The sequence below is a fragment of the Mus pahari genome, chromosome 20 (genome assembly GCF_900095145.1).
Source record: "Mus pahari chromosome 20, PAHARI_EIJ_v1.1, whole genome shotgun sequence".
NCBI lineage: Eukaryota > Metazoa > Chordata > Mammalia > Rodentia > Muridae > Mus > Mus pahari.
Window position 1 is genome coordinate 35,262,624 of NC_034609.1, and position 16,115 is coordinate 35,278,738.

General features: G+C 47.3%; 2 protein-coding genes across 2 annotated transcripts in view; both read right to left on the reverse strand.

The window, feature by feature from the left end:
• LOC110337744 (carbohydrate sulfotransferase 5) overlaps nt 1-3,861 on the reverse strand; it is a 17,450-nt gene extending 13,589 nt beyond the window's left edge. The window contains exon 1 of the mRNA XM_021220804.2: nt 3,824-3,861. The gene's annotated coding sequence lies outside the window, so the exon portion shown is untranslated. The remainder of the gene's footprint in view (nt 1-3,823) is intronic.
• Nucleotides 3,862-5,775: 1,914 nt separating this feature from the next.
• The window catches only part of Tmem231 (transmembrane protein 231), a 23,259-nt gene continuing 12,919 nt past the window's right edge, over nt 5,776-16,115 (reverse strand). Inside the window, exons 3-7 of the mRNA XM_021220763.2 lie at nt 12,888-13,016; nt 12,479-12,622; nt 9,224-9,305; nt 8,154-8,259; nt 5,776-7,800 (exon numbers count right to left, since the gene is read on the reverse strand). Of these exons, the coding sequence (XP_021076422.1) occupies nt 7,623-7,800; nt 8,154-8,259; nt 9,224-9,305; nt 12,479-12,622; nt 12,888-13,016 (639 nt within the window). The 3' untranslated portion in view covers nt 5,776-7,622. The remainder of the gene's footprint in view (nt 7,801-8,153; nt 8,260-9,223; nt 9,306-12,478; nt 12,623-12,887; nt 13,017-16,115) is intronic.

The window sequence follows — 16,115 nt, forward strand, 5'->3', positions numbered from 1 at the left end:
GAGGAAGAGGGGGAGGGGGGAGGGGAAGTTTGAGTTTCTATGACCTGACTTGGAGGAAAAAGAGAAATTCTAGTTTATATGATCTGTCTGATCTGCCTTAGAGGAGGCTGTTCTGTGTCAGGACTTGTCAATGAAAGCAAAATCTCTCAGGCAGTGGTGGTGCACGCTGAAGCTCTCAAGAAGCAGAGGCAGGCAGATCTGTGTTCGAGGCCAGCCTGGTCTACGGAGTTCCAGGAAGCTGGGGCTACACAGAGAAAGAAAAAAACAAAACAAAGCAAAACTAACCTTAGTTCTAAGGCATCAGATGCCTCTTTTAATCTCCTGGCTCCTTCATGCACTTGGTGCCCATAGATACACTCAGGAATGCATGTGTACACATAAAATAAATATCTTAAGAATTATTAGGGGCTGGAGAGATGGCCGAGCAGTTAAGAGCACTGACCGCTCTTCCAAAGGTCCTGAGTTCAAATCCCAGCAACCACATGGTGGCTCACAACCATCCGTAATGAGATCTGACACTCTCTTCTGGTGTGTCTAAAGACGGCTACCGTGTACTTACATATAACAATTAACAAATATTTGAAAAAAAGAAATATTAAAAATCATAGAATCATATAGAGGGATCATAAGCTATGAAACCCTTCCCATAGCAACACACAGGACATTATGTAGGGGGTGTACATTTAACATATCCCCATGCTTCCTTGGCAGAGCCCTTATAGAGAGCATCTAAACTATTCTCTGATTTATTTTATTAACATTTGTTTGTTTGTTTGTTTCTTTCTTTCTTTGTTTACTTAGAGACAGCGGCAGTCTATAGCCCTGTCTAGCCTGGAATGTGCTACGCTGTGGAGTGGGCTGTCTTCAAACTCACATCATCTTGCTCCTGTCTCTGAGATGAGAGACCTGTGCCATGCACAGCCCTCAGTAGGGAGGATTCTGGAATGTTAGGCTCTTTAAAAAAAAAAAACACACACAGAAAGACTACCAGAATATGTTTTTGCTTTAATAGCACGTGTGGGGCTGTGGGGCTGCTTCCCAGCGGCTGACTATGATTTGCCTCGCACTCTAGCAGGGGCGTGGTTTAACCAGCTACAGATAGTCTCTGTGATTGTGTGATGTTTGGAATTCTGGGAACTTTTCAGGGGGTCTATAAACACTAGAGCTCCACTAGGCAGGCGGGGGTTGCAGTCATTCAAGGTGGGTTTAGTTGCGGTTTGTTAGCAGTTGTGCCCCAGGCAGAAACAAAAAGATATTAGATTCAAGGATCTCTCTCTGTCTCTCTCTCTCTCTCTCTCTCTCTCTCTCTCTCTCTCTCTCTTTCTCTCTCTCTCTCTCTCACACACACACACACACACACGCACACTCTCTCTGCTGTCGAGTAATAGTGAGTGAAACTGGGGGGGGGGTGATACAAGATGGGACAAAGCAACACCTTACAAAGTAGTAAAGAACTAAGAAAGAAATTAGATTCAAGGATCTCCCTCGTTCTTTCCTATCCAGTGATTCAGGCTGAAACCGGGGAAGGCGGGGAGGATGAAGGGTGGGAGAAAAAAAAAAAACAAAACAACCCAAAGTAGCAAAAGACCAACTACAGCCTTCCACTTAACTTTTCAATGATTTTCTATTCAAAAGAGCAAAGTATTCGCCCAAGTCGATGATGTCACTAAAAAAAGGATTAGTTGAGAAGAAAAGAACTCGAAACAGTCAAATGGTGTCTTTAGACACATTCCAATTTGAAAACAAAACAAAACAAAACAAAACAAAATGATCACTAGAAGCTATTTTAGAGATAATGGGAGAAATTTCAATATAGACTTGTCTTGGTGATGCTGAGCGCTCTCAGTACCGTCCAGTATCCTCCTGTCTGTGAAAATCTACATGGCCTGTGTCCTCCAGTGAGGCTAGAAGATGGACCCTGTTGCATCAGAGGGACCAGGTTACTTAATCTCTCTGTGCCTGTTTATTACTTTAAATCGATAAAACAGAGGAAATAGCATCCCCAACTTATGGGCTCGGTCTCAAGACTGGGATGTTCATATTTCTAAAGCACTTAAAATAACACTAGTCATAGCCAGGCAGTGGTGGCGCACGCCTTTAATCCCAGCACTTGGGAGGCAGAGGCAGGCGGATTTCTGAGTTCGAGGCCAGCCTGGTCTACAGAGTGAGTTCTAGGACAGCCAGAGCTATACAGAGAAACCCTGTCTCAAAAAACCAAAAAAATACAACAAACAAACAAACAAAAAACCCAACCAACCAACCAAAAAAACTAGTCATGTGGTCTTGTGATCTGAGTCATAATTATATTATTCTATGAACCTACGAGAAATTCCTCACATATGAAAATCCCCAGCACAGCAGAGTCCGGACAGACTTTGATGACCCTCTGACTCTAACAAAAGGCAGCAAGTACATGCAGAGAAAACACAAGTACACAACACAGAAGACTATGAGAAATAATGGCTGGAAGGCTGGCTTTTGAAGTCAGACTGGGTTCATATCCTATGTCAGATTCCTTGGTAAAATGAGACTAGAACAAGTCACCCACCCACTGTCTTCTCCTCCCTTTAACTCCTGCAACCCCGGCTTCCAGTCAGCCCCCCTCCCCCCNCCCCCTCACCCCCCACCCCCGCTTTTCGAGTCTCAATTCCCTCATCTTTAAAAAGACAGCATTTAATCCCAGCACTCAGGAGGCAGAGGCAGGCGGAGTTCTGAGTTCGAGGCCAGCCTGGTCTACAAAGTGAGTTCCAGGACAGCCAGGGCTATACAGAGAAACCCTGCCTCAAAAAAACCAAAACAAAACAAAAATGAAAAACCCCCAAAAAACAAAAAACAAAAATAAAAAGACAGCATTTGATTTATTTAGCTAAGAGCATGGCAGCACAGTTCTGTAATCCCAGAATTCATGAGTTGGAGGCCAGGCCACCCTGGGCTACAGTGACAGCCTGGACAGTACAGAGCAATCAGGCCTCAAAACCCAGAAACCTTAAGCCCTCCTTCCGAAGTGTGGGGGGAATTGAATTTGTTTCTCCTTTCTGCTATGTATTAGGAGGAAAGAGAAAGGAGCATTTTGGGGGTGCACACCCAAGAGAACCCACTGCTGTGTCCAAGGCTGAACATCGAGAAGCCAAGCCACCAGACCCAAATTCTAAATCTGATTGCAAACTAATTTTTTCTTCAGCATTCTGTGACAAAGCTCTTGAGCAAGCTTAAAGTGATGCTCTAGTGGATGGGAGAGGGCAAGGAGGGGTAAAGCCCCTGGCAGACTGACCATTTCCAAGAACCCTGCAAACCATAACTTGTCTCTCTGACACACATACACAATTCACTCTTGCCATCAACCCTAAGCTGTCAGACCGGTGAGCTACGAGAGCTGCGTCTCCAGTTCAGTCCAAATCCCTCCTTGAAATGGAACATCCCACCTGGAGACCTGATTGCTCATTTATACCCGAAAGCTTGGAGTTTGCCCACGAACTAGCCCTGCCGCCCGGAGGAGGACCGTTCTCTCCCCAGGCTCAACAAAGACTCCCAGGACTGGTCCCTTCCGAGTTCCAACCCACAAGCAGTCCTTCTTCCCTGGGAATCCACAGGGACGGACTCAGTTCTTATGATCCCACAGCGAAGAGGGGACATCCAGTGATATCGGCCCGGGAATCTAGAGGGCACCGATGGGGTACTAATATATAAGAAACACTTGGAGAAAACCAGATAGGAATCCCTTAAGAACGAGATGTTGGGGTGCAGGAGTCCTAAGGTTATCACGAAGACCCGGGATCCCCACCCTGGAGCAGGCACCCCCCCCCCAGTCCCGGCCCCGCTCTACCTGTGCTGTCCGCTGCGCTTCTATGCTACTCTGCGCTGCGCACCCGGGGTGCATACAAAGAGCCGCTCAGTCAGTGGTGGCTCTTTGCCTGGGGCCGCCTGCGGGAGCCAGGGCGGGATCGGAGCAAGGAGACAGCCAGTTGGCCTGGGGCTCCTCTATCCTTCCCAGGCGTGACCGTGGTGGGCCACGCCCGGGGGTGGGGGTGGGGTGGGGGCGAGGGCAGGACGGTGGAGGACACAGGTGGGCTCCCAGAACACTGTCCGCCCCCCAGGGGGTGGGGTCGGGAGGATGGCTCAACAAGCCTGCTGGCAGAGCCACCGCTCGGCCCACTAATGGACCAAAAAAATCTGTCCCGAGGGAAGAAGCTTCCAGAGGACAAAAGGCCCTTGTGCAGGAAACTGAATCTTTATCTTGCCCCCTCCTCTGAGGGTGGCATCTTTGCAACTATCCAAACAGACACCTTGATGCCAGGGGGACCCGGATGCCTCCTGAGCAACACCGGAGTGGGGAGGGGCTGAGGGGACAGGTAGCTTTTGCAGCAGGAGCAGTTGCCATCTCCTTCGGGTACATGCCTCTACCCAGAAGTGCGGGTTTGATAACAGGTCCAGATAAACACTGGACACATCGCGACAATAAAGTAGATTTCTCCTCTTACAAGTAATAGGGCAGAGCCCAAGTGCATGCAGAAGACAACGCTTTGTGGGAGATTTGTAAATCCGTGGTGGGGTCCAAGTCCCTTCTGGGAGCCTTTCCGGGCTGCGTCTTGGCAAGATAAAATTAGGATCCTTAACCATGGCCCTAAGTTTTCTGAGCTAGTAACTTCTTTCTGAATCTATCTTAAGGAAATAAACCAACAACGAAGATTTATATATAGCTTTCAAAGAAGTGGTATTTACCACAGGGGGCGGGGAAGCTACACACACACACAAAAGATTTAAAAAAAAAAAAAAAAAAAAAGCTGCGTTCAAAGAGAATGCCATCTACTAACTTCTGGGTAAAGTATTTAGACGGCTGTTATTTCTTCAGAGCTGGGTGGTAGCGGCACACGCCTTTAATTCCAGCACTTGGGATGTGGAAGTGGGTCTCTGAGTTTGAGGTCAGCCTGGTCTACAGAGTGAGCGCCAGGTCAGTCAGGGCTACAGACAAACAGTGTTTTGAAAAGTAAAACAAAAATTTCAAGTCAGGTTTGGTGAATCATTCCTGTAATTAATTCCAGCACTTGAGAAACTGAGGCCTAAGTATTACTTGAAGTGTAAGACCACCCTGGGTTACATTCTAAGACCCTGTTTCCATAAAATTAAATAAGTTTAATCAAGGCTCATGAGATTGATACATTTCCTCAGGTGACACTTTTAGAATTTATCTGGCCAAAAAAATGTACAAAACTTACTTTGAAATGCATGAATGTGAAGTGGGAAGCGGGGGTGGATAGGGGAGAAATGAACAGAGAGTAGGGGGGTGACCCAGGCCTCGCCTCATTCAAACAGAATCTGAACTGATCTAGTGACAGGATCAGCCCTTTTTCCCATCCTCCTTCCCGGGATGAGTAATCAGCTCAGCTGCAATTCTGTATATTTTTCACTATTTTTCCTTTTGCCATTCGGTGCCAGTGTAGGCTTAGATTAGAACTAACCACCCAACATCTGATCTGAAAACCTGAATTTACCAAACACTGTTGTAATTTTCCAGCCTGAGTCTCCCACTTGCCATACGGATTCCAATGGGAAAAAAAACCATCCCTCTGTTACTAGGGGAGTTACTAGGGGACTTTGCCAAAGACCTAACAAAAGCACCAGCACCCTTAGGCAGGGTATTGGCAGAGGGCGGCTGTTGAAGAGCCAGTCAGTCAGAACCACGTGGAAGCTCTTCCCTCCCTATTCTCCATCCCACCCACCCCCCCACCCCACCCCGAGCACACACACTCAGGGTCCCTGCCTTTCAGAAGCCAAGGGAAACTTTCAGAATATTTTAATTAGAAAGTTATAAAACATCATTGAGTTCTTTATATAATTTTTGCACAGGATAGTTTCATTTAATGCAGAGTAGCTTGTATCTTTGGTCATCTTTCTGTGTCTTGCTATCTTTTTTCCATACAACATACTTCTGATCATGCTCCCAACCCCATTTCCTTATTTTATTGAGATAGGGTCTCAAGTGTCCCCAGCTGGGCTCTAACTCATGGATGATCCTGAATTTCTTCTCCTGCCTCCACTGGCAATGTGCTGGGGTTATAGGCTTGCACCACCATAAAGGTTTATGTGTAACTGGGGATAGAACCAGGGCTCCAAGTGTGCCAGGCAAGAGCTCTTCCAACTGAGACACATCTCATAAGCCTTATGAAGTTGAAATCAGAGACCTTTTTTTTTTCATGTAAATCTTCAGGAAAAAAAAAACCAAACAAACAAAACCACCCAGGCACATAATCAGCTGGGTTACGAGAAACTAGGACTAGAGTTTTTCTCCTTGAATTCTCAAAACAGCTTTGTCTTCAAAATTCTTACTTTGCTCAGCCTGACAGGGTGTCTCCAAGGTAAACTGAGGTAAACGTGGTGGGGGTGTTTGTGGTTAGACGTGAAGGCATGGAGGATAGAGGTAGAGACGTCCTTCCGGGGCTAATGATGTGGTGGAGCTCTTTAGGAGAGCACAGTTGCTTGGGGCAGGAATGGGGCCAAATAACAGTTTTCGATGCAGAGTAGACGTCCTTGTAGATACCTCTATAGATTACAGGGTTATCTGGCTAGGCTCCTTCTCGCTCTGTTAATGGCCAGGCTGGCTTAGACGGATCAGCCTTTCCTCACTCTCCTCATGCCTTCCCCCAGAGCCTCCTCTCTGGTAAGTACTCTGTTCCTTAATCAAGGGAACTGCAAACAACTGCTCAGCCTCCAAATAAACCCTGCGGTTGTCAGGCAGTGGAAGCCAATGCCAACAACACAACCCCTCTATCACCCACATCCTTTCAGAAAGGGGGAAGGCCATCAAGAGGGAGTGGCCAGGCTGTTGGGTGAGAGCCAGGGAGAAAGAACCAGTTGTTAGAAGCCCGACAACCTCCCTTGGTGCAGGGGGTTGGGGGACGGACTGAATGAAGCAGGCGCTTCCTACTCCAGCCGCCATCCCAGGGGCACAGACAGAGGGCAAGAAACAGGGCACAGAGCCAGCCACATCAGGGCAGGAACAGAGGGCCGTTCAGCTGAGCTGATGACAGACCCCCATCTATTAGCCTGAGGGCAGGTGTCTGGTCCTCCTGCCCTTAAGTTACCCGCCAGCAAGCACGTGGTTCTGTATTTAGGTCCTGCCCTGCCCCCTTCCGGTCTCCAGTTAAGAGGCTTCAATTCTGGAAATCAAAGTTCTGAATGGACACTGTGTAGATACGTAGGAGTAGAATGTACCAGGGCCTTGCGTGTTTCTTGTGAGAGCCCCTGAGGAGGCTAAGAAAGCGGCTAGGAGGGAGGAGTGCGCAGGGCATCCCAGTTCAAAAGACATAAACTCTTCGCTTGACCGGAGGTGGGGCTCTTTCAAAGACATATGAACTCACAGTAATTTTCTCCCTGAAATTCAAGGCCAAAGCAATGCAAAACCAGAAACAAAACAGAACAAAAAAATCACAGCCTCCGGCCACCCTGAGACCTTTCCACAAGCTAGTGTTTGTGGGTTCCCTTGGTGCTTTGAAGGAGCGGGCTTTTCTCCGAAGTGAAACACGCAGGCCTGAAGGTGTCCAGCGGGCTCTTCGCAGAAAGGCTGTTAAGACGGCAGGTCTCAGAAGACAGGAATGAAGGTCCCTCGGGCTCCTGACGGGATCATCTCAGGATAAGTGCTCTTTCCTTATCTCCCCCTGGGGTACGGCTACAGGGATGGAGGTCACTACTTGGTTCTGAAACACGAAGATTTTGATTCTTTCAAACACCCAGAGGAAGATCAGCAGGATGCTGACGTACTGGATCCAGGCAAACTTGATCATCTCCCAGAACCCTGGCTGGTAAGTACAAGGCGCTAAGGAGACAACAGCTACACGTAAGACACCGTTACCCTGAAGCTCAGGTCAGACGGGAAATAGAAAGAATATTTCAAATACTCTTCAGATAAAATGGATAACCAGAGATTATTAAGATATAAATATGGATAATTCTGACTCAGAAGAATTGTTTAGAAAGAAACAGGCACAGGAAATTGATTTTTCTTTGCTGTGGGAACAGCAGTCATTTGTGTCGGGCTATAGAGCTGCAGCAATTTCCTATCTTGTGAGGGCCACATCTGTTCCTACTTGGGGTAGCTAAGGAAGCTCTCCTTTCTTAGTGGAAACGAGCGACCACTGGGTGGCTAACAGAAAGGATATGAAATGACTTCCACGGGATAGCGGATGACAGCATGGATCACGAATGGAGCTTCAGCGGCCCTGCCCACCAGCCAGACTGGGTTGGGGTCATTGAGGACAGTGGTAACTGCAACACAAACATTAGTTATTAATCCAAAGTGTCTTTGAATTCAGAACCCAAAGTGTTTCTTCTCTGTTTCTAAGATTTATTGTGTACTTGTGTGTGTGTGTATGTGTGTGTGTGTGTGTGTGTGTGTGTAGGCATACCAGTTCTCTCCCTCTACCTTTTAAGTCCTAGGGATAGAACTCATGTCATCAGGCTTAATGAAAAATGTACCGCTCCTAAGAATGAAGGTTGTATGAAACTACTTATATACGGACAAAGAGTGAATGAAATAAAGAGGAAAAGAACTGATTTTCAGGCCAGCAGTTGTCAGATTTAGTTTTAGGAATTGTATTGCTAGCCTATTGCTGCTATTGTGCAGCATAAAATTAAGAAGAAATACTGGAATTGCAAACCCCCCCTCTCCCTCACTTGTGAAACGTCTGTGACTATCATCTATATGTCCTGCTGCCAGAAAGAAACAGTTGCGATGCCTTTAGGGAAAATGTCAGGCAGCCAGCCAGCCTGGTGTGCTGACTCAAGCCTAGGGATGCTCCTTTAGGGAACAAACACTATCCATTGTCAGACCTGCGGGTGCCTCTCTTCTACCAGCCTACAAATTTGGACTGCCTGTCACACCATCCATTGCTGTCTGGAAAGTGAGGACAGTAAGTTGTCCCTGACTGCTTTTACAGGTGTATTGTGAGAGAGAACTCTAATGAGAGGAAAGCAGCCAAGCCTGTGACGGGATAAGAAAGGCGAGCAATCTAATATGCTGGGCTCCTGGAAAAGTGGTGTGTGGGAGAGGATGTGGCTCTGAAGGCAGTGGACAGAGGACAAGTTCTGGCAAGCCCATCCACCACCACCCCACCCCCCCCATCCCTGAGCCTCCACTGGGTTTGTGATTTCATCATGAACAGCGTCCCCATGGTTTGTCCTCATGGTCCCCACAGCCTGGGAAGTCTGCGAGCCGGGGTCCACAACTCACCATTCCTCTCCTGATAGGTGGCAACAATGTGGGTGAGGTCGTAGTCCTGGGCAAAAGGACTTGTCCCATTGATCACGGACACCTGGGGCAGGGCGGGAGGACAGCTGTGAGCACTCCACTCCTCTCCCCACCCAGCTGCTCACCCGGCTCAATCCTGGAAGCCACCCTGGCCCAGAGACCACACTTATTCTTGTGACCCAGCCCAGTTTCTGTAATCACATTTATAGCGCTTTATTTTTATTGGTCACAGTTATGTGTATATGTGAGCGTGTCAGAGGGTGGGGATAAACATGTACATGTGAGCACGCCTGCCCCTGGAGTTAGAGTTACAGGTGGTTGTGAGCAATCTGGTGTGGATGCTGGGAACCAAACATCTCAGCGGCCCAGTTTCAGCAATCATTTCTTTGTTTGTTTGTTTGTTTTTTTGAGACAGGGTTTCTCTGTGTAGCCCTGGCTGTCCTGGAACTCACTCTGTAGTCCAGGCTGGCCTCAAACTCAGAAATCTGCCTGACTGTCTTCCGAGTGCTGGGGTTAAAAGTGTGCCACCTCGCCCGGTTCAGCAATCATTTCTTCCAGGATGAGTAAACTCTCTGTAGTAATTTAAATCATTTTGCTCTCAAGTTTACCTTTTATAGTGATAGAAATAAGGGCCAATGTCCATCGACCACAGGTTTCATCTGTCTGTCCATTTCTCTGTCTGTCTGTCTGTCTGTCTCTCTCTCTCTCTCACATACACACACACACACACACACACACACACAGAGAGAGAGAGAGAGAGAGGGAGGGAGGGAGGCTGCCTTGTGGGTTTAAGAGCATGAGGAGGCTACAGAGAGCTGGGAGACTCCCCCCACCCCCTCCCCCGACCTCTCCCCCCCACGTGTCCCTGCTCACTTTTACGTAGAAACAACAGTTTCCCTCTACTCCCTGTTCTAGGAAAGCAGGCTATGCTAACCATGGGGCTGTCCACACGTTCCCTCCACCCCTGGTCCTGTTGGCATGCACCATGGCCATGGGGCTCTCAAACAAACAATGCTGGGCCCTGAGCCAGTCAGTGCCTCAGGAAATCACTGCGCTGGCTGAAAAAACGTGACATTTAGAAACCTCCTTTTCATTTCTGTTTGAGATGGGGTGTTGCTCATTTACCCAGGCTAGTCTTCACTTCCTGGCTTCAAGTCATCCTCCTGCCTAGGTTTCCCAAGCAGGGGCTGCCAGGGCAGGCATGCCACCACACCCACCGCAAACTCTTTCACTCTGGGCTGGCATATGTCACCTGTTCAATGAATGGTGACTAGTATTTTTTTAAACATATTTACATAGGCATTTATGAGATCATTTGGAAGATGTGACAGTCAATATTGACTGTCATTGTGTGTCTTTTTTTTTGTTTGTTTGTTTTTTGTTTTTTTGAGACAGGGTTTCTCTGTGTAGCCCTGGATGTCCTGGAACTCACTCTGTAGACCAGGCTGGCCTCGAACTCAGAAATCCTCCTGCTTCTGCCTCCCGAGTGCTGGGATTAAAGGCGTGTGCCCGGCATCATTGCGTGTCTTGAGCAACACTCGGGAGTTAGTAGGGCACACCTCTGGGTACAGGGCATCTCCAGAGAAGTTTAGGAAGTGAGGGCTCAGAGCTGCTCAGTGGTTTGACCCATTGATGGGTTCAAAATGTGAGCAGATACTGGATGGTTGGGGAGGATGTTAAGGGGGTGTGAAGCTGTGGAAGGTGGGATCTGGTTGGAGGAAGCAAGGCATAGAAACTTATCCTTTGGGGCTACATCTTGCTCTGGCCCCAACCTGCTTCACTTTCCTTCCTGAGGCCACAGCACTAGAAGCTCTTTATTCCCCTCCCTCCCACAGGGACAGCCTAAAACCTTTGAAACTGTGAGCACAACAGATCTCTCCCCCTTCAGGTTATTCTATCAGGAATGGTCACAGCAAGCAATAAACTAGCAGAAGGTGGCCTGGTGATGGCGCATGCCTTTAATCCCAGCAGGGCAGGTGGATCCCTGAGTTGGAGGCCAGTCTGGTCTATAGGGCGAGTTCCAGGACAGCCAGGGCTACAGAGAAACCCTGTTTTTAAAGAGACAAAACCAGACAAACAAACGCAACAAAACCTAGCACAGAATACATTTGGAACATGTGCACCTGAAAGCAGTGGACAGTTTGGTTCTTTAGTAAGAATGCTTCCCCTCTCTCAGGGTATAAACCAAGGTGTACCTTTCTTACATCTACAAAAAAATTAGGGGTTGGGGAGATGGCTCAGTGGTTAAGAGCATGAACTGCTCTTCCAAAGGTCCTGAGTTCAATTCCCAGCAACCACATGGTGGCTCACAACCATCTGCAATGTGATCTGACGCCCTGTTCTGATGTGTCTGAAGACAACTACAATGTACTCATATACATAAAAGAAATAAATAAATCTTTAAAAAAATTATTATTTTTTATGTGTATGTGTGTTTTGTCTGCATGTGTTTCTGTGCACCATGTGTGCACAGTGCCTGAGGAGACCAGAAGAGAATGTTGGAGCCATTGGAAGTGGAACTACAAGCAGTTGTAGGCTGCCACCTCAATGCTGGAACTCAGACTTGGATCCTCTGGAAGAACAGTCAGTGCTCTCAACCACTGACCCAGCCCTCCAACTCCCTTCCTATATTAAGAAAGAATTTGTGCCAGGCATGGTGGCGAATGCCTTTAATCCCAGCACTCGGGAGGCAGAGGCAGGTGGATTTCTGAGTTTGAGGCCAGCCTGGCCTACAGAGTGAGCTCCAGGACAGCCAGGGCTATACAGAGAAACCCTGTCTTGAAAAACAAAACAAAACAAAGAATTCGGGCTGGAGAGATGACTCAGAGGTTAAGAGCACTGACTGCTCTTGCAGAGGTCCTGATTTCAATTCCCAGCAACCACATGGTAGCTCACATTCATCTATAATGAGATCTGGTGCCCTCTTCTGACATGCAGATATATATGCATAACTATATATGTTGTGTATATAATAAATAAATCTTTATAAAAAGAAAGAAAGAAAAGAATTCATGATGGGACTGGAGAGATGGTTTAGTGGTTTAGAGCACTGACTGCTCTTCTAAGGACCTGGGCTTGGGTCCAGCACTGTACATTTATGGTGCCCAACATCCATTCAGGCAGAACACTCGTACACGTAAGAAGAACTAAATGCTATTTCTAAGCTTAAATTTCTTATCCTTTGAAGGCTGTGATAAGCCTAGGCATGAAGGTGCTGGACCACAAGGGCATCCTTACGTTGTATCTGATGTCCCGGCCACGGTAGCTTAGTGGCTGCTTCTGTTGCAGCCTCAGGTCACCATTCACGTGTAACTGTGACCCGGGGACAGCAAAGGAGGACTGGAGAAACGCCATGCTCTGCATCTCGAATGTTGACATCCTCTGAAATCATTAGGAAGAGAGATGATGCCATTGTCAGGTCTGAAGAGCCTGGGGGTCCACAAGTCACCTGTCAGCAGCTGACGATGACAGGCCTGGCACGTGTGTGCTAGCCCACTCAGGAACCTTCTGCCCAGAAAGGCCTATTACTTGGAATACTCAATTTGTCTATGTTAAGTTCCCAATCACATTCCATAGAAGAGCCATCTGCAGTGTGGCTCTCCCTAGGGAGGAGGGGAAGGAGAGGGCTCAGAGAGCACAGACTCACGTGAAGTTGGTAGGAGAAGGTCAGGATTAGCTGCACACCGAGGACATGCTCTGTGGGTTGCAGGGGAAGTTCAAGTTTAAAGTACAGCACATCCATTTTCCCATCCTGGTTCCGGTCTTCTTCTCGGGTCTACAAAGAAAGAGATTTACTTTTTTTAGAGAATTGTTATAAATGGACAGTGGTGGCACACACATCTTTAATCCCAGCACTTGGGAGGCAGAGACAGGCAGATCTGAGCTCGAGGCCAGCCTGGTCTACAAAGTGAGCCAGGGCAATACAGAGAAACCCTGTCTTGGAAAACCAAAAAAAAAAAAAAAAGAAAAAGAAAAAGAAAAAGAAGGGCTAGAGAGATGGCTCAGAGGTTAAGAGCATTGACTGCTCTTCTGGAGGTTCTGAGTTCAATTTCCAGCAACCACATGGTGGCTCACAGCCATCTGTAATGGGATCAGATGCCCTCTTCTGGTGTGTCTGAAGACAGCAACAGTGTGCTCATATACATGAAATAAATAAAAACAAACAAAACCAAACACCTACATACAACCAAAACCAAAAAACAAACAAAAGCATTGTTATTTATTTTAGTTATATGTGTGTGGGGGTGGGGGGACTATGCAAGCCAGAAGACATTGTTGGATGCCGTGAGGTATAGGTGACTATGAGCTGCCTGAGGAAGGTGCCAATTTAACTTGGGTCCTCTGCAAGGACAGATTTGAGCCCTTTCTCCAGCCCCCAGAGAGGAGGAGGTTTTTTTTTTTCTGTTTTGTTTTGTTTTGTTTTGTTTTCTAGACAGGGTTTCTCTGTGTAGCCCTGGCTGTCCTGGAACTCACTTTGTAGACCAGGCTGACCTCGAACTCAGAAATCGCCTGCCTCTGCCTCCCAAGTGCTGGAATTAAAGGAGTGTGCCACCACGCCTGGATGAGAGGAGTTTCTTATTCCTCTCCCTCCTAACTCTCATTCCTGTTACTCTTAGTTTAGTGAACTAGGGACTGGCTAGGGTCTCCTACACACTACACTAGCGCTGACCACTGTGTGCTAGCTCCATCCCTGAGTCAGTCTGTCCACATGCAAAGAGCAGGGCTGGAGAGCTGGCTCAGCCATTGAGAGGTCCCGGAGTTCAAGTCCCAGCAACCACTAGGTGGCTCACCGCCATCTGTAATGGAATCTGATGCCCTCTTCTGGCACTCAGGTGTACATGCAGATGGAGCACTCATGCATAAGATAAATAAGTAAGGGGCTGGTGAGATGGCTCAGTGGGTAAGAGCACTTAGTGCTCTTCTGAAGGTCCTGAGTTCAAATCTCAGCAACCACATGGTGGCTCGCAACCATCCGTAAAGAGATCTGTCTGAAGACAGCTACAGTGTACTTATGTATAATAGTAATAAATCTTTTAAAAAATAAATAAAGAAGTAAACCTTTAAAAAAAAATAGAAAAAAAGGTCTAATTCTAATCATCATGTGTTTACCAAGCAAATGCCATACAAATCCACCAAGCTCTATTTAAACATTCTGTTAAGATTTATCTTTATGTGTATAAATGTTTGCATGCACATATGTCTGTGCACTGAATGCATGCCTGCTACACACGGAGGTCAGAAGGGCACTTCTGGAAGAGGCCCTGCAAGAGTTGTTAAAGATGGCTGTGAGCTGTCATGTAGGTGCTGGAAACTACACTCAGGTCCTCTGCAAGAGCAAGATCAGCCAGTGCTCTTAACCACTGAGACGTATCTGTGGCCCCTATTTGCACATCCTAAACCCCAAGTGACTTTGCTTCAGATACTTAAGATCGGACTATCCGTCTCATTACTCATGTCGAAGCATCAATCAGTAAGATACGAAAAGGAAACTAAGATCAATAAGATACCAAGACCCCAAATATTTGACAAAAATCAGAGGAGGGCATAAGAAAAGTCACAGCCCATACATGGTATGTGGGCAGTTAAAAGTAGGTCACTAGGTGGTCCCCGCAGTCTTGGCTGTGACACAGTGATCTGACAGTGGCCAGCAGGAGGGACGGAACTGAAATGTGACCCCTCTGCCAGGCCTTGACACACATCAATGCCTCCATGCTAAGCTCGTCCCGCAAGCATCCCACCTCAGCTCATTCACATGACCCACCCATATACACCTCTCTGCAACCAAGAGTTTTTGTTTCTCAAATGAGCAAGGTTGGAGCCAAGATAGGGGCCTTTAAGTGATTTCTTCCCTTCGAGACAGCAGTGTCCTTGTCATCTACTGTCCTTCCTCCACTGGCTACTTCTTTCCTCCTCCTTGCTTATCAGCTTTCTGGGGGAGGAGGGAACTCTGTTACCAGGGCAGCTGATAGAGTCACAGAGCTACTTATGCATTAGTCAGTATGAATGGGATGGAAAGCGGCTGCCTGGCCTTCTGTGAGTTAGCTTCTGTTGCTATAAGGAAGACTGCTCTGTTGCTGTGAAGAGGCACCATGACCACTGCTGTTCGGTGGTTTAGTCCATTATCATGGTGGGAAGCATGGCAGCCTGCAATCAGACCTGGTGCTGGAGGGTCAGGCAGCAGAAAGAAATGAAACTCTGGGTCTGGCTTGAGTTTCTGAGATCTCAAAGCCCATCCTCAACGTGACACACTTCCTCCAATGAGGCCACACCCACTCCAATAGGGCCACACCCCCTAACAGTGCTACTTCCTATGGGCCTGCAGGTACCATTTATATTCAGATGACCACAACTACCTTCTGGACCTTTGGGCTGGTCAGGAAAATAAAGACCACGATTCTCTGTTTACAAGAGGGGAGAGGCCAGGAGAGAATTGCCAGGATAGGGACACACTCCAAAGGGATGTGACAGGAAGAGGAAGTCATTTCACTCGATCTTTATAATATGTGTCAAGCCTCACGCATGCTATCCACATGGTACAGAAGAGAAAAATCTAGAAACAGGAAGTCAGGATTTAAGATTGGGTATTTTAGGTGGGCAGTGGTGGCACACGCCCTTAATCCCAGCACTCGGGAGGCAGAGGCAGGCGGATTTCTGTAGTCTAGGCCAGCCTGGATTACAGAGTGAGTTCCAGGACAGCCAGGGATACAGAGAAACCCTGTCTCAAAAAAAACAAAAACAAAAAACAAAAACAAAAAATCCAAATCAAATATTTCCACAAATCCTAAAACGAAATAAATACATACATAAATAACCTCAAAGGAACATGTATACTGACATCCACCCCCCAAAAAAAAACAAAACCAAAAATGAGGAC